The sequence below is a fragment of the Hermetia illucens genome, chromosome 1, assembly GCF_905115235.1.
Source record: "Hermetia illucens chromosome 1, iHerIll2.2.curated.20191125, whole genome shotgun sequence".
In the NCBI taxonomy this organism is placed as follows: domain Eukaryota; kingdom Metazoa; phylum Arthropoda; class Insecta; order Diptera; family Stratiomyidae; genus Hermetia; species Hermetia illucens.
The window spans coordinates 100,663,599-100,690,826 of NC_051849.1; the positions used below are offsets into that span (position 1 = coordinate 100,663,599).

The following is a 27,228-nucleotide window of genomic DNA, read 5'->3' on the forward strand; positions in this document are numbered from 1 at the left end:
TATGGAAGTTCTGCGTAAACGGTTGCCTAGACGATAGTTCCAAACTAGAGCAATGAAATCTACGAGTTATAATAAATGGGAATGGGCTTTTATCAGAGTCTCGACCACAAAACTTCGTAGATCTCTCTTCTATGAAACAGAAAATCGTACTTGATCAAAATGGCCGCAATTAGTTGACAAATGTGATATAGTTGTATATTCAGTGCATATTCATATCATAACAACTACACCATTCTCTTTGCTCGATCAAGCTTCGTAGGTAATGGAATCTCATATTAATTTTTGAACCTAACGTTCGGCACAGCCATTTCGATAAAAACCCGCGAAGGAATTTTTACATTGTTCAAATAAATTGAATTAACGGGATTGCTAAATATAGAATTAACTTACTTTTAGTGAATAGAAGCTGTATACACAACCCAGCAACAACAACATTGTTATCACTTGCCTGAAATACAATGAACAACCCAAGCTTCGAAGTCTTTTACCAATTTTGCGGCCTCTAAGTTTAATTTAAGGTTGGTCCTTAATCCGTCAAGAGGCAGCACCCCACCGGATGTGATACGGTTAAGAACCGTGGGGAAGTTTTCTTTCCTTCTCTTCAGTTGTCCGTCACAGTAGATGAGGAGTCGATCGCTAACTTTCCTCACAGGATCATCGAGGGGTCGGCGACCACATGCAAGCTCTTTTCAGATGCGGTATTCGATTCTAAAAACATTGCAATCTGCGACAGCTTCCGCTATAATGACTAGCGAAATAACAAATCCTCTTTTAACACGGTCTTGGAGCTCGATTCCGTCACGCCTGCCATCACCCGCAACAGCCGATAAAGCCTTCAATTTCTTCCGTTCGTCAATTCGTTTGTACGATTCCGCAGTCAGTCCACCAATAAAGGGTATTTTCTCATCGATATTCTCAGGCGAGTTACCGGATCAGCAAGATAGCTCGCTTATTATCGAGCGACAGGTGGATCACACATATATGCTTAGCGGTCAATGTTGAGGTCAGTCTCTATCCGAGGCGTTGTTGACGTTTCGGTAGCAATAAAGTTAAAAAATTTGCAAGTGGCTAGCTGCAAATTTCTATCCTTTTCAGATGCCTTGGTGGAATTTGTATCGTGATTTGACGCCTGGTACCAATCGACTCAGCTGTGAATCAGTACCTGACTCAAATCAAGGTAATAATCTCGGGCGAGCGTAATGCTGACCACATTGCCTCCTATAGGGTACTGATATCCTATAATGTATTGTTAGGGTCTTGAATGAAGTGCTCTAACACACTTCAAGGCCCTGATCCAATTGGATTGTTGCGCCAACGATAATTATGATTTTACGACAAGCAGGGAAGAATTTCAGTGTGTCCTTAAACCCTAACTCACGGGACTAAATTCACTTTTATAATTCCAACATGCAATGACACATACGTTTACGTACAAGGCAGTCTGCTCCCCAGGCACACTTGGGTATACGTATAAAAGCTAGTGGAAGATCGCTCTGAAAATGATAGTATGGAGCGGAATGAATACACCACATGATAGGGAAGTACCACTTAAAACACGTTTTAGACTGTTAACTTCGGATTGGTATTTGCAGTTTTCTGTTACATGAGTGCGTAATGTGAGATTTTTCCGAAATGGCTTTCAACCTAAACTCTATACATCTCCGTTCCGTTAAATCCCTGGCCTCAAAATACGCTTACGTCGGATGGACCGTGCCTGATTAGTTCTGATATATTTTTAAACGCATGATCCCAAAACTGAAATATTGATAACAGCTTTGTGTTGGGGCATGGATGCAGATAATATAAAAAATATTGAAAGTGCCAATAGTGGCGATTGAAATCGGGGAAGAAGGAAACTCCCATGGATAGGAGAGACCACTGGGACCACAATGGAGTACCAGCGAATGCGAGCTTCAAACGCTTTTGAATGTCCATATGAAAGTAGGCTTAGTCGTGAAAGGAGGCAATATCCATAAAGTTGGTGAGCAAATTAAGAAATTTGTCGAGATGCTGGAACACGGAAGAAGACGTTCCATTCAGCAACATAAGAGGTTTGCAATTGATAGTATTAAAGCTTTCTATAAATTGCTGGAGATTGAATGGGGGAATAAAAAGGCTAAAATCGACTCGAAAGGATAACTCCTCGTAAACAACTTCCAGATTAAATAGCTACGTGATATAGAGGAAGCATACCCCAATGAAGACCTCTCGAGTCCAAGATATAAGCAAGAAGTGGAACAAAAGCCGAGAAAGGAAAATGCAGTTAGGCAAGCAAACGTCATACGCTAAAAACCAGTGGACGATAACGAAGAAAACACTTATTGTAAAGTTGGAATGGATACGATCAATGATATTATTTTGGCAGTTTTATGCCTAACACAGCAATCATCAGGCGGTAATGTTTGAAATTAAAGAGCATAGCAAGTCTAGAATTCCAAAGATATATAGTAGGATCAAAATCGAAAGATAGCTTCTTCGGTAAAGATGCGTTTTACTAGATGAAAAATTCTGCCAGCGTAAACTAAATCAGCAGAAGAGCTGCTCAAATAGCTAATCCAGCCAGCTAACGTGTGCGACTTGCAATGTCGGGAACAATACCCACAAGGAAACGTTTACTTTGGTATTGATGGAAGGAAGAAATAATGGTATTCCCGAACAATTGAGACGAAGAATGGACTTCCAAGAGGCGCGATCTGCGCGGTTTCTGTATCGCAGCTGATGTCAACTCCTGAGGTACAGCTTATAGATTCGTAATGTCTAACGTAAAGGGGAGTGCGCTAAGTAAGTAATTTGCCCGACAATGCTGAGGTCAATATTGAAAGCACTGTTTTCACAAAGTTCGAATGATGAAACAACTGGAGTAGCGAATTCAGAGAACATATCTCGTATCGCATAAGATGAATTGCTCAAAGAGAGAAAGAAGAGAAGAAAAAGAAGAGAAAAGAAGCGCCGGGAACTAATGGTATCCGAACGAAGCAATGAGAACTGCTGCCCACACGAAACCAAACATACTTATAGGTACCATCCAAAAATGGGTCCCTTAAAAGTAGAAGTAGTAACGTTCGGTTTTGTTACCAAAAGGAAGCAAGCGATCTGGGGATCCTCGATCATATCGCACAATATGCTTTCTGGAGACGATGGGAAGAGCAATAGAGGGAATAATTCTCAACATTTTACTAGAGATAGCAGAAAGTTAAGTAGCTCAATCGTCGATGGTAAACACATCAGCGCTGGCATAGAAGGCGAGAGACGGTGCTGGGGAGAGAGCTCCGTCTAGCAGAAAGAGAAAGCCGAGTGATGCTGACACCGGAGTATCAACATAATTGCTAACCGGCTCTGCGAAATACACTAAGGGCAGTTGCGATGGGTGAGCAGTGGAGGGTGAAAATTATATGGACGATGATTACACGTATAGTAGTTATATGATAGTAATATTATAACATCAAGTGTGTACTCGTTTCGACATTTTGTACAAAGATTGACAAAATAGTTGAGGTTTTTGGGAGAAAGTAGAACAGCTTAGCTACGTTAGTAATCTATATGCAATGATAATATCAATAAAACTTAGCCGCTCCATTCAAGATAAATTCTAAAATGTAAAAAGACCAACTTAACTTATAGTAAACAAAATAAAGCAAGAGGAGTTGCTTTCCACTGTCTGTCTGAAGAACATTCAACTAAATTTCTATGAAATTTTCAAAATTGGTAATGAGGTGTTTTTGAAAAGTGTGTATTATGGTAGACTGCATATTTTATGCAGGGGGGGGGGGCTGGTTTTACATATTCGTGACCTACATTTTTTGCGGCTAGTCCTTTGTGAATTGTGACATCTGTTTAAGTAAAGGCTGCATATCAACAGAGCCAGAGACAAGAGAGCGAGTGTAGAAAATCATTATCATATCACAGAAAATGTTAAAAATAATTGCTATTGAGAGAAAATCAGCTGCTATTCAAAATGATGACATGAAGCGATATTTTGATCGTTCCTCGTTTCAGGCTTCTCATTTCTCTCTTCTCTAATCTTACTTACCTACACAGGCTTCGTTTGGTGTTTATAGTTGTCCAAATTGAAGTAACGTTTTATATGCCAACTACAAATTATACTAACAAAACTACCTCCACATATTTCCCGTTGTTATTTTATGCATAATTAACTTCTTACAATGAACACATTCGTAATTAACATTTTTTTGTGTGATTTTCTTTAAATATCAACGATTTAAACATTTTGATCGCCGACAGGCTTACGTCAAGAACGTCCTCCTCATTTACGAAAAGAAGGAGTCCATCCTGCCATGCTGGAAAAAGGACGAGCTATCCCCAGTACGCAGACCGTTCCTGTAGTTAGCAGGCCCACTAAATCTGCACCAATAATGGTTGAAGGTCGGGTGAGTACTATTTTCAGTTATCCCCTTTTAAATTTAAATATATTTAAGAATAAAGTACGGATATTTGTGCGCGAGCTGATTTTGTAGCTTTGCTATTTTGAAATATTCACTTTAAAAAGGGAAAGTCTATTGAAAATCCATAACATTAACAAAATGCTGTCAGAACTATAACGCCACCATAACAGACGGGACGAATATTTCAACACTTTGATAGCAAAAATTGATTAATTAAAGATAAATTCTTAATTGGCGACAACATTCCTCAAATTCACATAGCTTAGCTAAATATTGCGCTTAGACCTAATTCATCTGCGCGAGTTTCCCAATGTATAGGTACTTCTGACACATGCGATCATTGTATTTCCATCTATTCTTAAACACGGAGCTAAATTTGAATAAATGCCAAGGTGCTCGCTAGTCTAATAATAACACGATAAAATGACAGATGATTATATGAATATAGAGCAGAATAACAAGCTCAAAATTTGGTCGATTCTCGCTTTTCTTTTGGGAGAAAATGGCAATCAACTTTGGAATAATTAGTCATTTGTACATATGGTGACCAACAACAGAGTTCATTTCCTCTCGCTACCTATGTGGTCCATTTTGCGATTTCCGGTCTTTTTCGCAATAGTATGAAATTTTCAGACATAACGAACTAAATAAATGCCCATATATATCGGCATATGGGATAGAGATTAATGGATATAGACGGTCCAAGTACAGTCCCACGCATATTGTGTGGAGGTGCAAGTGCATTCTGGACATTCTATGAACCGTGAATAATTGAGAGAAATAATGAGAAATGACACATTTTGGCTTTAAAAAATGCTGTCCATGGGGAAAACATATTCATGCCTAAGCTAATCGAAACCACATCTGATGAAAGCCCTGAACTCAGTTCATCATAAATGATTAATGGAATTTTCATATTATGAGAGCGGAGAGGGAGCCTCATCCTCTTAAACTCTAGGTCATCACTCTGCCCCGCCGTCTCAGTGGAGTTTTTTGGGTAAAGGTTGAATTTTCAACCCCGTCCCTTGAAGGAGTGGAAAGATTTTCTTTAAACCCCATGAAAACTTGCGTTCGCAATGATTTAGCAGGGTTAGAAAGGGGGAACCCTCCTCTTTCTTCTGGAAATTCTCCCCATCCCTTCTTCCTCACGAGATAAGGTTGAAAATCCAAACTTTACCATGACAATCAGTGTTGAGTTTTTAGAACTAAATTTAGTACTGTTTGAAGTTTATCAGTACCTTGGTATTTTTTCTTATTTCTCAGCAGTTTGTATTCCTGCAGAACAACGACCCTAAGAACACTTCCTTTTAGCCACGAAAATAGTTATTGTATAATGCCCATGCCGACCATATATGCCTTCTTAGTCAGTAAACCTTAACCTGGTTGAACATCTGTATCATTCGCTCGAACTCCAGGTCCATAAACCACAAATCTCAAGAAACGATTTCTGGAAGGCATTGTAATAAATTGGGCACCAAATTTGCCCCCATTCAATATCTTTCTAATCCGATGAATCGTTATCTTACAGTCTCAATTGAATACATAACTTTAAAATTGAAATGTATGTTCCAATTTCGTTGATTAGAATCCGTTTATTTTTCTTACTGTGATACTACTTTTGTATTACATGGGAATGCATCATATCGTCTGATACGTATTTAGTTGTGCATTCTTCAATTTTTTCTTTCCTCTCCGTATTCTTTATACGGACAATATACGAGTAAATATAGTGACATGACACGATATACATGGACATAATACAATATATAACAGCAGAGGTGAAAATATTTTCTTTTGTTTGAACCTAAGTATGGTCATATAAATGTATTATTTAGTATCTATTTATCACATTTCTTAATACCATAATTTTTCTGCTTCTGGCAACAACGACGATGATATAAAAAATCTACTTTTAGGAGACAGCAAGGAAGTAACCACCACGAGTTTCCATCGAAGTTGAAAAGGGGGCAACTCCCCCTTTCTTCTCCATAAACTCCTCAACCTCTTTCCCTGAATGATGGGGTTCGAAGAGTCAATCTTTACCGCTTTTGATAGCAAGGTTTTGTTTTCATTCACGGAGAGAGAGATCTTCTTCGTATCTCTCTGTCTGTCTATCAGTCACAAACCTTTTTCGAAGAAACAGGGGCACCTAAGGTTACTCAATTTTATGGGAGGGCTGGAAAGCATGCAGGTTTCAGTTTTGGCATCATTTGCAAAGTGAGAGTGAGGGAATTAGAAACCACTCAGAATCTATTCAGGCGAAAAATTAAACAAGTCGGAATACCGGAAGCTGGACGCTTCGGGTAGAAAGGTTTTGCGTTCATCTTGTGTAAGGAATTTATTATCCACGTTTTTCCATTCGTACATAGCTATAATAAATGTTAAAAATATTCCTTATTATAGCCAATTCCGTCGTTCATATGATAAATACAAAATTTGCACCTTCTATAACTTCACAATCGATAACAGCTACGAAGATGAAATCCGCGCACGGTTGTTGTCAACCAACAGAGCATATTTCAGCTTACATAAACTGTTCCGCTCGAAACGTCTCACCATAGGGCTCTTACTATACAAGACAATGATCTTGCCAGTCCTCATGTATTCCTCGGAGACTTGGGTTTTTAACAAGAAGAATTGCGAACTGTTGGCTGCTTTCGAGAGAAGAATCCTCCGAAGAATTTTTGGCTCCCTAGATGAGGATGGACGATTCCGTAGCCTACATAACGACGAAATCTATGAGCGATATCATGACCGTCCCGTTGTGGATAAAATCCGGCTTAATAGGTTATGGTGGGCGGGTAATTTAATCCGTATGGATGAGGATGATCCCACCTGGAAAATCTATAAGGGCAATATCTATGGTAGAAAAAGAAGACGAGACAGACCCTGCCTAAGATGGAGCGATGGCGTAGGTCAGGACGCCAGACAGCTTTTAGCGATATCGAATTGATGGAACTCGGCGCAAAACCGAGATATCTGGAGTTCCTTATTAAGACAGCCCTAGACCGGATACCGGTTGTTGCACCGTTGATGATGATGATGATATAACTTAATTAATAATAGTTAACTTTTTCCAAAATTTCCAAAATTGTAAATTATATTATTATTTATGGCGGTACCAAATTTGTACTTCTTGGATGAACTTCAGAGAGATTTTCGGGCAAATTTATAAAATATGTTACTATGCTATTATTTACTTTTCATTTGAGCAGGTATCGGAATGGGATGTAGTTTCAGAATTAGATTTTATATAAGAGCACCATTGTGATTTTTTTGAGATTTTTCGGTTGGGTAGGTTCTGAGAACGCGACCTATTACGCTTTTTGGGGCATACATTTTGTGCCCTCACTTCTCAATGTTCCACCCAATATTAATAATAAGATGATGTTCGAAAAGTTCTACTGTTAAAAAAGTTCACACCCCGCATGCAAGGAAAGCACCCCCTTAAACTCAATACAAAATGGCACCAACAGCTATATGTATTCACAGACCACATGTTCTCACCAAGTTTCGTGACAACAGCCTCAGCCGTTTCCGAATAAATTGGTTGTAACAGACAGACGGACATTGAATCGATTCTAATAAGGTTTTGTTTCATATGGTTATGGATCTTAAGACGTAATATTTAATAGAATACCAGTATCACATCAAAGTGGATAGTCGGCCTGCTTTATTTCACGGAGATAGATCGTATGCTTTGTATAAATGGAGCCATTGAGCACCCGTATTAAAAGTAAACCGTTGGTCTAATTTACAAACCGGCTAACTCCGCTTTTTGGCAAAACACTTTTTTTATATGATTATTAAAGAAAATTCAAAGACGATTTTATTTAGATTTTCATAGTGTCTTTGCGAATTTAGTATCCGTGAGTGGTCAAATTTACACAATTCTCAATAAAACGGAATTTTTCTTTAATCACACTCAAAGGTGAACTTTTTGTTTCGTTTCGATGTTGCTTTCAAATTGACTTTAAAAGCGTTTGGGCTAATTAAGGCCACCTAACTCCTTCTGGGTAAGTCTTCTCGAGCTCAGAGAATGGTGAAGCTAGTTTCAAGGAAGTCCATAAGCGAGCTACTAACTTTTGTAAGCGCAGTAGTAGTACATTTGAGGATAATCCTGAAATTGATTCATTCCTACCACTAAGCTCCGGACTACTACGGGTCTACTACTACTACGCTTAAGCAAATGACTGACAACGTAAAGGTGCAATTGGTGCCCTGTTTCCATCATTCTAGTTCAGACGAAGAGGAAGTATGCAAAAATGTCTCTGTTTGCTAATAAACCAAAGAAACAATAGCGTTGTTATACGTTGACAAAAGTGCTTGGGACAGCTAAAAAATGTTGCAAATCGTAAAAAATGAAAGGCGATATTTTGGATAAAAAAGAGGCAGAGCAATGGCAAAAGATTTCTAGGGAAAAAAGAAGAATAAAATCAAGAAGCTGGCCGAAAAACGAGTTTATTTTGACAGTCTAGTTACTGTGCTGCCTTTAAAACGACCTCGTGGTAGACTGGATGCGACTAAGTCTAGAAGAGAATGTTCCTTAGAGTATCACCTCAAAGCAAATAGTGTGATACTGCGGGTATGTAAAATTATGTTTCTGCACACCTTCAACATTGGAGAATCATTCATGTTAATCATTCATGTTAAGTCATGGAAGTCAGCTGCAAAACAAAATTTCGCAATTAACAGAGAAAAGGAAAATTCCGTTGATTTCTGGGAATTAGAAAAACGTAAAAGTAATTTTCAGGAAGTAAAAAAGTATTTGCTAGGCTTCTTACATTCTCTTCCGAAAATGCCTTCAAACTATAGTCGCCAGACTACCTTAGAAGACTATCTTCATCCTGAATGGGAATCTAAAGCTACTCTATGAAAATTTTATGATTCTGATTGGTGGTCATCGTGAAATTTGCCCTCACTCTCAACCGCTACATTCAATAATACCATGACTAAAAAGCATAAATCTAATCTTTGTCATTCTCACTAGTTTGGATATATAGATGACACTCTATAAGCTCATATCCACAATAGATCTACTATAGGCAGTACCCTTACAAAAATGACCCCACTTGCAAATGTGCTTGCAGAAGCTTATCTGTACACATCAGAGACGCTAAACAAAGAAAAGGCATAATCTTCGTCAAATCGTATTGGTAAGAGAGAGATCGGTGAGCTTTTGCTATTCTGGTAGTACGGCGTGCTCACCCATTAGTAAAAAGTTTGTTTCACGTATTCACTTATACATAAGCAAAAACTTGTCAATCTCACCAATAAATTGGCAAGTCCGGGCGGTATGTCAAACACAGCTGATCGGGTTTTCAGTACATCTCGCTCATGCTCAAGGGCAAAACAATTTGAAATCGTGTGTATTCGCACTGATTTCCCCCCTTGAGGGGCAAGGGGGAGTGAGGTAGCTGTCTAGTATCTAACTGTGCTCATATCCCAAGTAAAGAGGAAGCCCGAACAGAGAAAGCCAAAGACAAGTCAAAGAACAATATTATTTTCTGGGGTGACCTGCAAGCTGTATTGAATGCTTCGCTAGCACTTTAGTCAACTTTTTCTTCTTTTTCTGCAGCCTTTGCCCTTTTTAGAGAGGGGTCGGCTCGTCGTGAACGGTTTCACCATTTGGTCCTCTCAAATTCCTAATCTGGATGCAATCGCGACGCTTCCAAATCCCCGTCCAGCGTATCAAGCCACCGTTGTTTTGGGCCGGCATTTTGGTCGCTTACCATCGAATCGGTATGCCATTTTTTTATAGTGATGGTTGTACAGGCTCAAAATAAATAAATGTCGCATTGGCTATGACTCAAAATATTATAATTGAGCAAAAATATTTCGCAGAATTCACAAATGGAAGCAGATTCCATGATATCTGTAAATATGCACGATACTTCCAACCATACCATGTTTCTTACTTTAAACATATTTTTTTTTAAAGTTTCAAAGAAGTAGAATTTGTAAAGACGATACGACCTGGCCGTGTAAGCAGTGATCCCAATTTTTTCTATTTTTATTTTACACGTTTTTCACCGCCATCTGCAAAATTTTTCTCCACATGGGAAAACCACCATCAATGCAAAGGGTTTTTCCTATTACACAATTACACAACTACACAACGAAAGACTGCCAACCACTTTGAAAAAGTTCTTTGATTTGCAGGACTTGAAGATAACTGTACCACGAGGCTATCATTCTTTTTGTGATATTCTTTCCCTTAATTAACTGTGTACATGTTATCGATTACATTGCCTGAATTATTTGAATATTTACTTGAATTTTGAATTGAATTTGTGTGTGCACTTGTATTTGATTCTTTTTTTCAATGGATGGAAAATTAAGCTAATTCCGTGTATTCGTATTGATATTGCCAGAATCCAAATCAGCTAATTCCTTTTTTTTACCAAATTTGTCTGCTAAAGAAAAAAGAAATAAATACCTTATTAGAAAAAGTGTAAAAGTATAATTTACAAAGCCTAGCAGAATGCTTCATTATAAACATAACTGTGTAACTTGAAATATCATATTATGTTTTTTGTCGCTCCTGTACATTTTGTTGAAACGGAGTTAACTGTTTTGCCAATTAGACCGACGAAACCGAACTTTCCCCATCTGAAGCGCAGGGCTTCTGGTTTACGACTTATTGAATTCTATGATCTTTAGTAAATGTGTTTCAACAAATTTTACTGTTAAGGATATTATTTGAAGCATTTTAAAAAATATAGCTGAAACGACGAGCTTATAAATTTGCCCGTCCTGAGTTTCAGATATCAGAAATATATCCAGGTCACACGCCTTCTAGAAAAATACATATAACTTCGCACTTGGGTTCCAGTCGCCAATTTTGAGTGTATAATTTTTAATTATTATTCATAAACTGGTTCATAGTTTGCTAGTGTAAGTTGAAGGTTGTTCTGCGAATTATTAGTGGCAGATTTGTTTTACCTTTAGTATATTGTAGTCACGCCGACCGATCCCCATGAAGCAGGCACAATCACTGCCAGCGGTAGTGATCCAAGAACTGAGCGATTTAAATACCTTGGGTTAACGCTATCAGCCATTGGAGAACTGCGTTTTGAAATTGCTTCACGCATTAACGCAACTTGGATGAAGTGGCGTTCCACAACTGGTGTTCTTTGTAATCGACGTATCAGCGAACGTCTCAAATCTAAAATTTACCGCAATGTCGCCCGTCTGCCGCTCTCTATAGTTCTGCGTGTTGGCCGACTATAGAAGCCAATGAACAGCGTCTTGCGGTATTGGGGAGTAAGATGTTGCGTTGGGCTACTGGCGTGACACGTTTTGGTCACATCCGAAATGAGGATATCCGCGGTCGCTATGAGGTTGCACCGATCGTGGAAAAATTGCGAGAGAGGCGTCTTCGATGATATGGTCACGCAATTCGCACTGACGAGAGTTCTGAACATCGAAGTCGATGGTAAACGACCAAAAGGCAGGCCGAAACAACGGTGACTTGATACGCTGGATGGGGATTTAAAAGCCTCGAGATTGCATCCAGATCAGGCATTTGATAGAGCAAATGGTGCAACCGATCACGACCAGCCGACCTCGCTTTTGAACGGGACAAAGGTTGAAGAAAAAGAAAAAAATATTATAGTCACGAGTTTTTCAACAAGAAATTTGTTTTTCTTAAACCAAATAAAACGAAGAATTGATTGTATAAAAAAGAGTAAGGTTTGGTCATTATAAATGAAAAATTATATCGGGCAGATTTCCACCACGTCCATGCCTACAGACTTCGATTCTTTCATCAAAATTTTCAATCACTTTTTGGTAAAATGGCGGGTTCATTTCGTTAATCAGATGACGGATTTTGGGGTTTAAGAATGCAATTGTTCCGATTGGCTCCATATAGATTTTATCTTTGACATAGCACCAGAAAAAATAATCCAGTAGTGGTCAATCACATGATTTTCGAAGTCAATTGACAAATGAATTTGATGAAATTATGCGATCGGGAAATCTGGTTTGCAATAAATTCATTGTTTCGGTAGCATATAACACTGTCCAAAATTTGGTTGTTTACATCTCTCGTAAGCGTAATCTATTGACGTAGACCATATAGCGCACCATATAATGATACGTTGAGTATGCGATGGCTTCTCAAATATCGGTCTTTGATTTTCAGATTCCTAAATAGGGCAATTTCACTTGTGACGTATCCAGACAAATAAGAAATCGGAATACCGAAAGCTCGACGCATCAGGTAAAAGGTTTTGTGTTCATCTTACCGATGCACCTATGTGAGCAATTGTCTATGCACGTTTTTCATTCGTATATATGGAGCTAAGAATAGATAATATTCCGCAATATTTTTCTGAACTCTAAGATGCACACATGTATGCACATATTAACGACCTAATACTGTTCATCCTAACTAATCAAACATTGTATATTACCGCATTGATAAATTGATTTAACGGATCTTCACGAATTTCCACTTTACTCCGTGCACAAAAGCACGTACGTAAATTAAAAACCGTTGGTAACCAAGTACACCAATGTCTATTATATTGGTTACTACCTCCACGTATCTCCCTCGAGTAATTGACAATGATATGCAAAAAAGCAAAAAAGAAAACCAAAACGTCCCCAAGGACCCCGCCATTTATATAAGTTCACTTTATATAATGATGACGTCACACACGTCTTAGGGTGCAATAAATTTACCTGAAATGCCGAACTTTGTTAATAATAATTGGATTTCCTTCAAATTGTTCAAAATTATGTCCTACATTATCGCCTATGCTGTCAAATTTGGTGTGTCTGGGATGAACCTAAGGGGAGTCTTCCGGTAAATTTCTTAAACATGGTAATATTAACTTTATTTGTGCAGATATCAAACGAGATGTATTCTGAGGCCTAGATTTCGTTTAGATGCATCCCTGTAATTGTTTTTAGACTTTTCGGTTGGATAGGTTCTGAGAACGAGACCTGTTTTACTTTTTGGGGAGCACATTTTGAGCCCTACCCTGCCCTACCTGCTTTACCCAATATCAGAAATAAGACAATTATTATTCGAGCCCTTTCATTTGCTACCCCATATGACCATATTCTACGAAAAAAATGTACACTTCCTTTCGCATTCATGGGGAGCCCCCCCCAAACTTAACAAAAAATGGCGCCACTTGCTGCATGTAAAGGGGCACACTGGCCATATGGTCTCACCATATTTCATGACATTCGTTTCAGCCGTTTCCGAATAAATCGTGTGTGACAGACTGACAGACGAACAGACAGACATTGAATCGATTTTAATAAGATTTTGCTGCACACAGAAAGTCAGATCCCTAAGCAAAATTTGCATGTGATCGTTGTAGATAGTCCCAATGGCTGAGAACGTCGAGGAATAAATTGAGATTTTCATCAACTTTGTGGCAGTACTCTATGAAATTCTCCAGCGAAAATGCATCCTGGAAAGTATAAAATATCATCTGTGGCACTGATGTCATAAATAATTAGCAAATTATACATCCAGAATACGCTAGCCCGATTTTTACCCTGATTTGACTTGAATTCACAGACGAATCCATTGATATCCGATATTCAGCCTATGGTGCAAGTCTGTCTGCCACAAGTGAGATGTGAATTATGTCCTTCCATTCCTGCTGTCTTACTACTAAGCTTCTAAGGTTTTGTCTTATTAAAATTTAACCTACTTGGTGCACTCAATTTGAGTTGAAGCGGCTAAACCTATTCTTATAAAACTGGACGGAATTATGTGGCGGCGAAGCCATTTACATATGGTGAGAAAAATAATTTTGTGATGAATTCAAAGAAGGCGCAAAAGACGGGTCAGATTTTTCTGCTCAGAATGCGGCCATGTTGAAAATCAAATTAAAGGGCTCAATTGGAACCTCTGATATTGAGTGGAACGTACGTGAGAAAAGACAGCAAAAAGTATAGCAGGTATTATTTTCAGAATCTACACAAATCACGAGGGAGAAGCTTTATATAGGTATTTAGTGCTCAAAATACGTCGAGGTGGATTGTGTGAAAACGTTTGATGGACCGAGGATCTGGCCAGAGAATTAAAGTTCTTGTTCAGAAATATTTTGCGCTGACCAACCAATTCATCGTCCGAATTCCTGGGTGCGCTAGATCGTACGCGGCGGAAATCGGTCGTAGCATTTGGTCTTGGCGCCTTAATTTAGAATTCGCAGTATATACTAGGCTTTGAGCCGAACATTAGAAACTAAGTCGTACTTCTGCACCTCCACGAATACCGAAAAATCAACGGTGGCGGGAATCTTCACATCTACCACATATGTCAAATCGTCAGCGAGTATATTATCCTTTCCAGATACGTGTTGAATGTTGGACCATAAAGCTCGAATAACGAAGTTGGCGAGTGGACGTTTTGTTGGTCTTCTAATTCAAAGCAAAAGTAAGTGGCTTATGGTCCGTGAGCACTGCAAACGGCCTGCCTTCAAAGAAATACCGGAAGTATATTATTGCGTGGTATGCAATTAATAACTCGCGATCGTAAAAGCTGTTGGGCGGGCTTTAATTACTTGAAAGAGAAACTGAACCGCTGCTAGATTCGGCTCACGTTTGGTGAAGGGCAGCACCTACGACGATGTCTGAAGCATCCACGAATGCGACCAGCGGTGCATCTTACTAAGGAAATACAGAAGTGTAGCTTCCTCCAGCTTTTGCTTGGTAGTCTCAAATGACTGGACAGTCTCTGGGAACCACGCAATCAAACGAAGATTTTTGATTTTCGGTAAAGACAGATAAATGTTAAGGATGGATTGATGCCGGGTGGCCTTGTCAAGAAACAACGATAAAAGTTCAACTTACCCAAGAACCTTCTCATATTTTTACCAGAGTTTAGAAGTAGATAACCTAAAATCGCTTGCACTTTGATTTGGTCTGGTTAGATGTCTTCAGGGACTATCAGATGGCCGAAGAATTTCACCTGTGTTTACAAGAATTTGCATTTCTCAATTGGGGGAAATCTCTGAAAAGTTTGTGCTGCATTTCAGTCGAAAAGTCAGCCTAGTGAAGTCGAAAACTCCAAAAGGTGTCCATATTCCGGTTTTCTGATTGTCTAATTAGTCCAAAGTCGAGAAAATACGGCAGGGTGGGATAGAGTCGTGGATAGAGTATCGGTATGAAAGGTCTCCATTCGCCATTAAGTCTTCGGTAGCACCAGCATGGAATGCACTCGTTGAAGTTGCTATCGACGCACTACCAAAGCGCCCTGTTTGGAAGGTGGATGGTGGTCACCACGCGTTACTAAAAAATAAGAAAATAAAATTCAAAAACTTTACTAAATTTTTATTTTCATATTTGGTTTTACTAAAACGCTGTCATTTAGCGTTTAATGAGCTACTCTTTCAGCCTTTTGTAGGAGTAGTCTTCTAGCATATCGGAAACGACGTCTTCTCATTCAGCCCGACGAGCGCGTGGTTAAACCGCGTGACTTCCGTCGAGATGCCGGCTAAAGCAAATTGTTCGTCGTGCTGGTGGAACCATGATAGCATCCGTACTGCCACAGTAGGTACTGACGTTACTGAGTACCCTCCCCCTATTTTGTCCAAGGCGATGAAAACTGCATCGCCAGACAACACGCAAGTGGAACGAGACTAGATAGCAGACGTGTCATCTCTTGCGGCGTTCTCCTTTTTTATTATTTTTTACTTAAATGCATTAAATTAATTAATTAGCTCACGAAAACCGCGCGAATTTCACACATTAAAGTTGTTCATTCCTCTCCAATAATAACTTAGTAACTGAATAATTTAACCTATTTTGAAATGGTCAAATTCGCTTTCATTTGAACGAGCGTTCCTTGCATACATTGCAATTGCGATTCTTTTTCTTGTAATATTTATCCCAATCGGTTATAACACCATTGCTCGCTGCTGTAGTCGAGTTTGCTTCTTTAAGTTCCTCTTTTTTGTCATTATCGCAATTAGGCAGTGGATAAATCTGTATAACATTCTCCTGAATTTCTTGTAAAATACGAATTTTAAGACATTGAATTTCTTTTCTTTTTGAGGAGCAGAAACAATGACAGGTACAATATTTTAAATTTCATTTCTTGTCGGGTTAAATTGTCAAGAATCTCAATTAATGAAAAAAAGTTATAACATATGGTAGTATTTTTACATCATAAATATTTTAACCTTATTTTATTAAATAAGATCCTTGACTTTTTTCTTTTTAACTAGGAATGAACTAAGAATTGTGCGGAAGTCTCACTGTAACGAGAAGCAACCAACTGTCAGAAAATACCAAAATAATGAAATTTTGGAGTAATGACCTACCTTCTGCCTCTAAAAGCCTTTGCGTTTTTAAGGTTTTATAGAAAAGAAAACCTGTTTGTTAACTGTTTGTTACACGCACTTTATTTTCAAACTGCTGCCATATTGGTACTATCTCCCAGCTTGCTAAATACAACCATGTGAGGTTTTAAATGAAAAGTCACTCGTTTCCGACTTGTTTATGCTGTAATTTCTTTACATCTTCGTATCATCTTCTTTACACTGTGGGTCAACTTAACATAAGTGAAATTAGAGCTGCTTCTAATGAGCTTCGGGACAAACCAAAAATGCAATTTACTTCGCGAAATTCTCATTCTCATTAGAATTTCAGAAAATGTTGCAAACTACCTGACAATAAATACTCGGGTCTAAAAGATCCTTGTCTTAAATTTAATAAAAATATTTCATTTTGCCCGCGTTATAATTATCTCGTGCTGCAAATACAAAAGAAAAATATTAATAAAGCTATGTATCTCCATTCGGCTAGATAAATTCATTTCTGCTATTCTACATACAGTAGGCGTTTGACTGATATATTTCTGAAATTGCGTATCAGCTCTTCGTGGGCATCATCAACTTTAAATGACCAAATGATGTAAACATGCATCATCTTACGCCTACCACACAAACACAAGTACATGCAACTTTCACCTCAGTCAATTACCAAAAAAATCTTATTACATTCCCTGCGCATTCAATTAGAATTAAGGTGGTCCCCATTTCTTTTTCGCACTATAAAAGTAAAGGATGTGGAAACTGTGACGCGATCTTCAACTATGCCGAAACTATGAATGAAAATATGAAAACGGAAAGTAATCAATTTAAGGTGTTGAGGAAATATAAATTTCTTAATTGTTGATAAAACTCAGAATATAGCCAAACTGTTTTATCAAACAGATCTGTTCACATACAAAATTATTCGCGTAAGGTTCCGAAGTGATTCTACATCCCCTTAAATTCCTCTCGCAGCTATTTATTTACGGAAAATCCAACGCGATTCCGACTCAGTTGATTTGTAAATATTTACAAAACATCTGTATGAATTACCGTGACGATAGAGTCCACTCATTAGATCGCTTCTTTTCAAATAGCTCAACCCAATGACACTCGAATCTGGAGCTATCTGGAATAGACAATCGTCTAATTTTCGTGATTAGTAAAACATAAACATTAACTCTCCTTGTTCCCACCGTTGGAATCGAAGAAGAATTTTTGAACTTTTTTAAGAAAATTAAAGAAAACAGAATCGAATAAAAATTGATCGTTCCATTCATTTTCTTTTCATTTTCAAAAAACAACAAAAGCCAGGACCGATTCCGGGGCTGAGACCACCACTTGGAGCCGGATCAGTTCATAAAGCACAACCGAAGAGCAACAGTATGAGTTTCATAATGCCATTGTACACAATTGGGATTATTGCATTCTTCGTGTACACCATAATGAAGGTAATTCATCGCTTTAATTGTCAAAATAAAGCCAAACAATTCGAAATAGGGAAATATCTGATCATACGATTTTCCACAGTTGCTGTTCAAAAAACCTGTTGTCAATTCTCCTTACGGGCCAGCGAGGGGAGATCCGAATTTCCGCAAAGAGGTGTTTGGTCAAGATCAACTTCACATCAACAGACCGGACGACGGCACAACAAAGCTAGGTAAGTCTACGTTTGTTCATAAACATTAGAACGATATTATTCTTGGATTCCGGAAATTTCACAAACCTTATCAAAAAATATTTTCCCATTATGCTAACCAAATAGCGTGGAAGGATCACGAGACAAGTAAGGTCTATTACGTTACAAAAGACAGTTTTGGTTTCTTTCTGTTCAGAAAATTTCACTTGTACAATTTACATTAAAATATGTCCTGTTTTATTCTTCTCTAATAACGATTAAGATTTCTACATGAAACCTCATGTTTTTTCACTCAAAGCTTATTATATTGCCCCACAAAAACTTAGTAATCACTTTCGTATTAATTGGTACGCATTTAATGGTACTTAGATTCCCAGTTTCCTTTTGCACATTTATAAACAAAAAGTATAAAAGTTTAGAATGAAAAATTTTCTTGTTACTGCATTCATACGCTCACCGCTTTCTGAAATTATATTTACGTGCTAGTTTCTTACGTACTAAAGAATACAGTTTAAGATTCTGATTTTCATGAAAACCACAACAATTCCAAGTAAACTAAACATTGTCCAGGCACATCTAGCCAAGATCGCGCCAATAAAGAAATTATCTGTTCAATAGAAATGTCTCCTGGGCGTTAGCAGCAATGAAATTATCTGCAAGAATCATAAAATGTGTATGTAAATTTTTGGGGGAATCTAAAATTAGCGTAATGATCAAATTAACGATTGTGGAGAAGAAAACAAGATAGTTCAATCGGAAATTCAGCCGGGTATCACCTGTTCTACTTTCTAATTTTTGAAAATTGAAATGATTCTGCAATTTTATGAAGTATTTTCGCCTAAAAATTTTTGGAGCTCATCACTCCTTCCACCTGCTGGCAAATGAACGTTAAAGTTGGCTCCTAATTTCTGCCTGAAAATATTCCGTCTTGCTAACGTTCAATTCTTTAAAAACATTTGCTCTCAACTGAATAATCATCCGCATTCATGACAAATCGCTCCGTAATCTCTGATCTTCAAAATTTCCTGAGTTCTGAGAAAGGCATGTGGTCACCTCTAAGCGCCACATTATGAGAATTGTAAAGTTTATTGTTTTATAAATTTTACTAGTTACGTAATTCAGTGGTTTTACACTATTCTGTCGGAGTAGGGAGATCGAGATTTTTACAGCTAAAGTTTTCATAAACAGTTTCAATACATAGCCTCCAACTTTAATCCCTAGAACTTTAGCTCAACGCCGGGCATCATGAGATAGTGGATTATATTGCATGGCATAACCCACAATAAAGTTGCCACCTTTTCTCGATGTGTAGACTACTTACTGCCACTTCCGCCTGCTCATTACCACGTTCACGGCTACCTGGCCCGTATGCAAAAGTTTTCCATTTACTATTGCCTCAGGTCAGAATACCTTAATGATATGACGCAAGCATGAATTGATGAAAACCTAGTGCTTCCCAGTAACAGAGGTGGCCACTTTCCATATATTATACCCATGTAGTAGTACAGAAAGAAATGGACATGGACATGGAATGGACGTCAAGCAACAAGTTCCCTGTCACCGTCGACAGAAATGGTGCTACTTAGATATAATAATTGTCCAATGTAGGAAGAGTGTGATGATGACCTGTCAAACTAAAAACCTTGGTTTTGTAGACTTATTTATTTGTAGACCATTTTAATCGTTGGAAACAAAAAAATTCAACGAGAGTCAACTCATGACTGTGAGGTCATTTAGGTAGGGCTACCAAGTTGTACTTCACAGAAACTCATGGGCACGAAGAACAATTTGGATCTGTTTTGTCATGATAGGGCTAACGAGCATTTTTCTCAATTTTTCAAAAACGTCCACCTTTTGTCTTCTTTTTCAAAGGATTCCGATGCTATTCCGTACTCTGGGATTTTATATCTGGCCCGCACCCAAAAGTTTCCATGTTTCAATATCAATATAACATTGTCTAAGAACTTAGGCTTAGTTTCCGAATGTTCGTTACCGATTTCCTTATGCCGTGAAAGTTTAAGGAATCATGCACATAAACCATATTTTTGTCAATTTTGTTGATTGATGACCATCCAGACTGGTCACATATTCCTTATGAAAATGATAAAGCAGCGTTTCTGTAAGTTTATTGGATAAATTGGTTGGTATTGTCACAATTTTGTTCTGTTTGCCGCAGAACTTGATTACAGACCATTGCTGGATCGTTTGCTCAATTGCAGGAGGACACTGTTTTCCAAGCAAATTTCTTAAAGTCAATATTGCCGTAACCGATGTTAAGAGTCCTGTAAGTGAAGTCAAGTGCTCATCCTGCCGAGACAAAGAGGGAAATCTGATTTCCGACAGAATGGGCGTATTGGAGCGATGGGTTGAGTACTTTGATGAGCTACTGAACAACCAGAACATCGGCGAGTTGGAGGTCCCGCCAACTGAAGACGACGGACAAATACTGCCACGACCAAGTTTAGGAGAAATAGTCCGTGCAATTTATCGGCTAAAAAATCATAAGTCGCCAGGAGCCGATGGAATTACAACCGAATTGGTTAAATATGGAGACGACTAGTTACACCAAGTGGTTGATCAGCTTGTGCTCAAGGTATGGAACAGCGAATCAATGCCTGACGATTGGCAACTAGGCATTATCTGTCTCATACATAAAAAGGGAGATATCATACAGTGCAGCAATTATAGAGGTATTACGTTGCGCTCTAAAAGATATTCTCCACTATCATGCTAGGCCGGATAGCACCATACGCCCAGAACATCATTGGCCCCTACCAAAGAGGCTTCACTCCAGGCAAATCTGTAACAGATCAGATTTTCTCTGTGGGGCAAGCGATCGAAAAACTGTTGGAATATGGAAACAGTTGCACCATCTATTTCGAATTTATCGAATTTAAAGCCGCCTATGATAGCATAGCCAGGGTAAAACTGTACACGGCCATGAGAGAATTCGGTATCCCGACGAAATTAATAAGACTGACTAGACTGACCCTGACCAATGTAAGAGGCCAGATAAAAGCAGCAGGATCACTCTCAAGACCATTCGACATCAACAACGGTCTACGACAAGGAGATGCCCTATCATGCGTCCTCTTTAACCTGGCCCTCGAGAAAGTGATGCGTGATGCTGATGTAAATTCAAGAGGTACGATCCTCTTCAAGTCCACCCAACTACTGGCCTATGCTGATGATATCGACATCATGGGAAGAACCACCCGAGACGTACAAACTGCCTTCATCCAGATCCAACAGACGACGAGAGATCTTGGGCTGCACATCAATGAACGCAAGACAAAATATATGGTGGCAACGTCACCACCGAAAACCAACCAACCAACAACATCAAACCGCACTGGTCAAACACGAACAAGAATAAGGATAGGAGAATACAACTTTGAGACCGTTGACAGTTTATCCTATCTAGGGTCGAAAATCACAACCGATAACAGTTACGATGATGAAATCCGGGCACGGTTGTTGTCAGTCAACAGAGCCTATTTCAGCTTACAAAAACTGTTCCGTTCGAAACGTCTCACCATAGGGTCAAACCTCTTACTGTACAAGACTATCATCTTGCCAGTCCTCATGTATTCCTCGGAAACTTGGGTTCTTAGCAAGAAAAATTGCGAACTCTTGGCCGCGAGAGAAGAATCCTCCGAAGAATTTTTGGCCCCCTACATGAGGATGGACAATTCCGTAGCCTACACAATGACGAAATCTATGAGCGATACCATGACCGTCCGGTTGTGGATAAAATTCGGCTCAAGAGGTTACGGTGGGCGGGTCACTTAATCCGTATGGATGAGGATGATCCCACCCGGAAAGTCTTTAAGGGCAATATCTATGGTAGAAAAAGAAAACGAGGCAGACCCTACCTAAGATGGAGCGATGGCGCAGGTCAGGACGCCAGACAGCTTTTAGGGATACCGAATTGGTGGACCTCAGCGCAAAACCGGGATGTCTGGAGTTCCTTATTAAGACAGGCCTAGACGGGATACCGGTTGTTGCGCCGTTGATGATGATGATGATTTCAAGAGTTGTTTAATCACCTCCATCAAGCGCTTTCACCCTGACAGTCTCCTATTTACCGAAATTACTTGCGTTGCCTTCTGAACACACATTCAATTCAATTTATCATAGAAGCACATAACCCATGGTTCAGGAAGTGTCAGTTATCCTGTTCCATACATTCATTATAAATCATTAATTTATTTTAAAGCTTGAATTCAGAATGTCTTGAGTGCAACGTATCATCCCGCTTCACATGGCGGCACTTTGCAGCTTTCCCTCAATTCAGATGTCCGGAAAAATCCGATCCCTCCGGTAAACTACCGTTCGCGAAGGCGCTCTCATTGCTTACAGAAAAAAAAGTATGGCAGGAATCGTTAACCAACCCCTTACAATAAATATATTTAAGTGTCTGTGATTTATGCAGATGGTGACCGAAAATACTAGTGCGTACTGAGTAGGCATGTTAAGTAATAATCAATTTCACCGTGTAGCTGGTTAAACCGCAGTTGCATGTCTCTGATGAGTTGCATGGACTCGATTTACTCTCCCAGGGTTACTACGAGCTCTCTTTTTACGAGCGGTCGTTTTTTTATCTTACTCACCTTTTTTACGGTATATAGATATCCGCTCCGAAGCGTGTAGAATGCCTATTCTGAAAATATGTTCAGCTAATGAATTATAGCCATTCAGAATGCCCACAATACTCCTGCTTTTCGACAGCATAAACTTTGGAGTATGGTTGTTTGGTTTTGACAAGAAAAGTTTGGTGTATCTAGCAGCATTAAGGCTCTGTCAACTGCCATTATGGGGAGCTTATTCCCAGGATTTGATAGCGGTATTATCCAATCCAATGCTACTGACACACCAATTGTTGGTTTCGGCGCGGGCAAAGTCGAAAATCGAGCTTCTTTTGCTAAGGCATCCGAGATTTCATTTCCCTCTACACTACAACGAAAAAGTGCCCAGAATAATTCTACCGTATTGAATCTAGAAATAGAGTTCTATTAGTTTTTGCATTCCTAAATTATTTTTAAAATGATGAAAGGACTGTTTCAATGTCCTCAATGCAGCTTGACTATCGTAACAGATTACGATGGGCCTGTCCTTAAGCCCCCATTGTCGCCATTAAGATTGCATTCGCGAGTCCATTGCATACATTGCCCCAATGGAAAATCCCACTTCCCGTTTTTACTCGAGATGTAGAGTCCTGCGTCAGAACCTTGTTGTTTTTGAGCCATCGGTGTAGAAGGCTTCCATATATCTCACAAAGCATTCTTCTGGGACTTTTCTCTACGTTTCAAAATAACTCCAGAAAGCGTTGTAAGAACTGGATTCAATTCTCCCAATAACTCTTCCAATACTCTGTACCTTTCATTCCATTGGTTCCCTAAAGAACTAAACGAATTAGTGTATGAACTTTTCTCAATGTATCCAGGGACTGCCAATTGAGTAATGAATTTAGAGCTACGCAGGTGTTGTGCTCATGGCACCGGTAATACCCAGACATAAATTTCTTTGTAGTACACCTAGTTTGCAGCGAAACCTTTTTTGCCTCACATTAACCCACCACACTACAAATGTATAAGCGAACATCGCCCTAATGATAGGAACGCATTGTCTGCGGCCTAAGTCCCCATGTCAAGGAAAAGATCCGCCTGTACAACCCATAAACTATGGAGCTCATTTCATCTTTACTTCTACATGTTTGCTCCAAAGAAGCTTCTTGCCTAGAATAATTCCCAGATATTTCACTTCTTCTTAAAGTTGAAGGGTTGCACCCCGTATCTGTGAAAGCCAACATCATTTAGTTTTCTCCTTTTTGAAAATAATAATAATAATATCCAGGCATCTCCAATGGTGACGTTTCAGATAGGATAGGATAGGATGGATATCCGCAATAAGTAACCTCAAGTTTATTAGCCCGCCTAGTTAAATTGAGGGTGTTCCTTAGACATGGCGTTACGTGGGGTGCCGCTCGTAGGCAGTGAAGGCTGTATATTTAAATTGAATTGACCTCTGTGACTACCCCGAGAATAGCATCAATCAATGAGTATTCATTAACAAGAGTGCTCGTTCCAGTCCCTTTATTGTGAAAAGTGAACAGCATAGAGTGTGTAGATAGCAGAAAACACTTTCTGACGGATCCTACGGCTTCCAACAAGTTTCGCAAGTTCTTTATTGTATCAACATTTTCCTTAAAATTCGATCTATACTTACATCCCTCTTCAACATAATCTCGTCGAGGCCCCTATACTCCACAACTATCTCATGAATCAGTTATCTAACAATTGCGTCCTTTGCTAAGGATCTACTTACCAAATTCTAGTAACTAGATGTGCTTTGGTCTTAAATTTTCTGAAATTCCTAGCTTTCCATCGATTTTCCGCAGAACGCCAAGCAGAAGCGCATTAAACATTACCATTACCTTTGATAATAATCGCGGCTGTAGGGAGCTTCTTTCGTTTGACAAGTTTTTTCGCCTTCACGACACATTTTTCAAATGCGCCTTTTCCTTTTTTGAGATACAATTTACGAACCCAATTTGAATTCCATGTCTTGGGAACCTTTGTACTTTTATGATATTGAAATATTTGCTGCAATATTCTTCATAACTTCGCTGCTTCTTTTTCTGTCCTCCATCGCTTTCCACTTTGGGCTTATTTGAGTCGCTCGGTAAGGGCTTTCAATAACAATGCGTATTGTTTGTTCAACTATTCCTTCCCTGCTCTGCTAATTGCAGTCGTTACCACTATCAGCCCTTGTTCTCCTCTCTCCTCACCGTCTTCACAGAGATGTATGATAATTCGTTGTTCTTCGTTGCTCCTTACCATCTATAAAATTATCTATTGCGGTGATCAAGTAATCTGTCAAGGCATTGTTTGAATCCTCTCTTCCCTCCAATAGTAATTTGTACTTCCCATCCATATTTTTATTGCGGACCATAAGCATGGTAATTGCTACCATTTGCTCTCCGCTACCTCTGTGTTCTATACGAAGTCCTATTCCAACAGCCATCTCTTCCCCTCTTAGCACTGCTCAAATACTCCATATTTCCAAAAAACTGCATAGATAGTTCCAATCATACTTTGAATTACCTGACCTAACTCAGCTGTTTTCGCTAGTTTAAGGCGAGCTACCTCCACCTAAACTGTTCAGTTGTCTTGGAATTGTGACAAAGTGGCGTTCTAGATCCCGAAAATCGCAGGAAACGACCAGCCACGGCCATCCCACTAATGCGTACCATCACACACCAACGACTTATTGGCTTTCTATTCTGAAGGTCCTTTTCATAGCCTTTTGGTCCGAGGATGGGGATACATAAGCTATACAAAAATATGCCCATTCACGCATGACTCCATAGCACCCATTATTCGCAGCCGGTGGCGCACTTAATGAGAGTCCTGGTAATTCGACACACGCAATTTATTCGGAAGCGACACAAAAATTTGACGGAAAGGGTAACATTTTAGGTTGAACTTAAGAAAGGAGGGTGCAATATTTTTTTAGCAAATATATTCAAGATTATACCAAGTAAAAGCTGTCTCTTTCGTGTAAATTTACTACACTATTAACTAAGTTATCATCTTAGAAGTGTCATTATTTCACACTAAATTAAATTTTCTGGCACAAGCAAAACGTATACCTACACTACAGGTCACGTGCAAATACCATATTATTGTCGTACACCCATATATTCTCATATAAGAAATAAGCCCTTTCGGCATTTTCTTCAGTTCTCGCATCTTACAAATATTCAAAATTAGCTATAATTTCCTGGATTATATTTGGCTTTCATTTCCTTATTCTCATTGACTCTCAAGCAAATAGGTCCGCTCAAAAAGTAAAATAAACGTAAAGATATGTATTGTATTCCATGTATCTTCCATCTTAAAACAAATGAGCGACAACTTTACAGGTGTCTTAAGTCCATCATAGTTAGGGCTTCATGCGAAAAACGTTGAGCTACTATTATCGCACAAGGTCAAACTTTACAAGTTTATTTGAGGAAAGGTATTTTGAAGCCTAGATTGTAGCTCCATCATGATTTTTTTTTTAAATTTTTTGGTTTGGTGGTTTTTGAGAATTCTGGTCTCACCAAAAATTTTTAAACCGCTTATTCCCCAACAACGAACATCGCTAGTAACTGGCCCACTAAGGGTCCGGTTCCATATTGTTTGGCGAAATTCTTATTGTCCCTTGTTCCTTGAGAAGGGGACCATGAAAAACCTAGTACCACTTTTACAAATTACCGCCGCTTTGATACACTTAATTTTAAAATACAGTCCACTTTAAATAAGACACTGTAGTCGGAGTGTTGCCTTATCATACTCCAATGCTAATTATGCAGCTAGTTGCCATTATTCTTCTCTGATTTCCTTGTTGATCCTATAATATTATATTTTTTTCTGCTTTTCGTCTTTTTATGTATATATTAAAGTCCTCAATTACATGGCTTAGTGCGCCGATGTATTCGATAGTCTTTACAATGTCTGATTTTGAGTTGTTCACACAAAGTGAAATTATGCAATTATTTATATTTTTCTGCGACTTTCACTGTAATATACCCCACCGAGTAGGTCATCTTCCCTGCTCCTTCGGCGCAGTTTTCTTCTGTGGTCAAATTCTTACTAAATAAATCTCAGTTAATCAATGCCCCATTTCAGACGGTCATCTAAACAATTTTAAATGAGATGACTCAGGCAAGATTATACATACCCCGTCGCATTCCACGCTTATCAGCTCTTATCCTCGTGGTTCAACTTTGTTCAGCTTCATTGGGCCTGTAGCTTTCGTTTAACCGAACCCTCACTGCTTCCCTCCAGGGATTGCTGTGTTATTCAGTAATATAAGGAACCCCTTGGTTGCCACCTCCTTAAAATGTCACGAT

At 38.9% G+C, this 27,228-nt stretch overlaps 1 protein-coding gene across 8 annotated transcripts in view; it reads left to right on the forward strand.

Annotated features, from left to right (window-relative positions):
* Window positions 1–27,228, forward strand: part of LOC119654204 — an 81,280-nt gene that overhangs the window by 27,828 nt on the left and 26,224 nt on the right. For 6 of the 8 annotated variants that reach the window (XM_038059420.1, XM_038059410.1, XM_038059443.1 and 3 more), the window contains 4 exons: window positions 4,243–4,388; window positions 18,001–18,141; window positions 18,221–18,350; window positions 18,456–18,476. In XM_038059420.1, coding sequence (XP_037915348.1) covers window positions 4,243–4,388; window positions 18,001–18,141; window positions 18,221–18,350; window positions 18,456–18,476 — 438 coding nt within the window. The remainder of the gene's footprint in view (window positions 1–4,242; window positions 4,389–18,000; window positions 18,142–18,220; window positions 18,351–18,455; window positions 18,477–27,228) is intronic. The other 2 variants (XM_038059435.1, XM_038059469.1) reach the window with 1 other exon arrangement.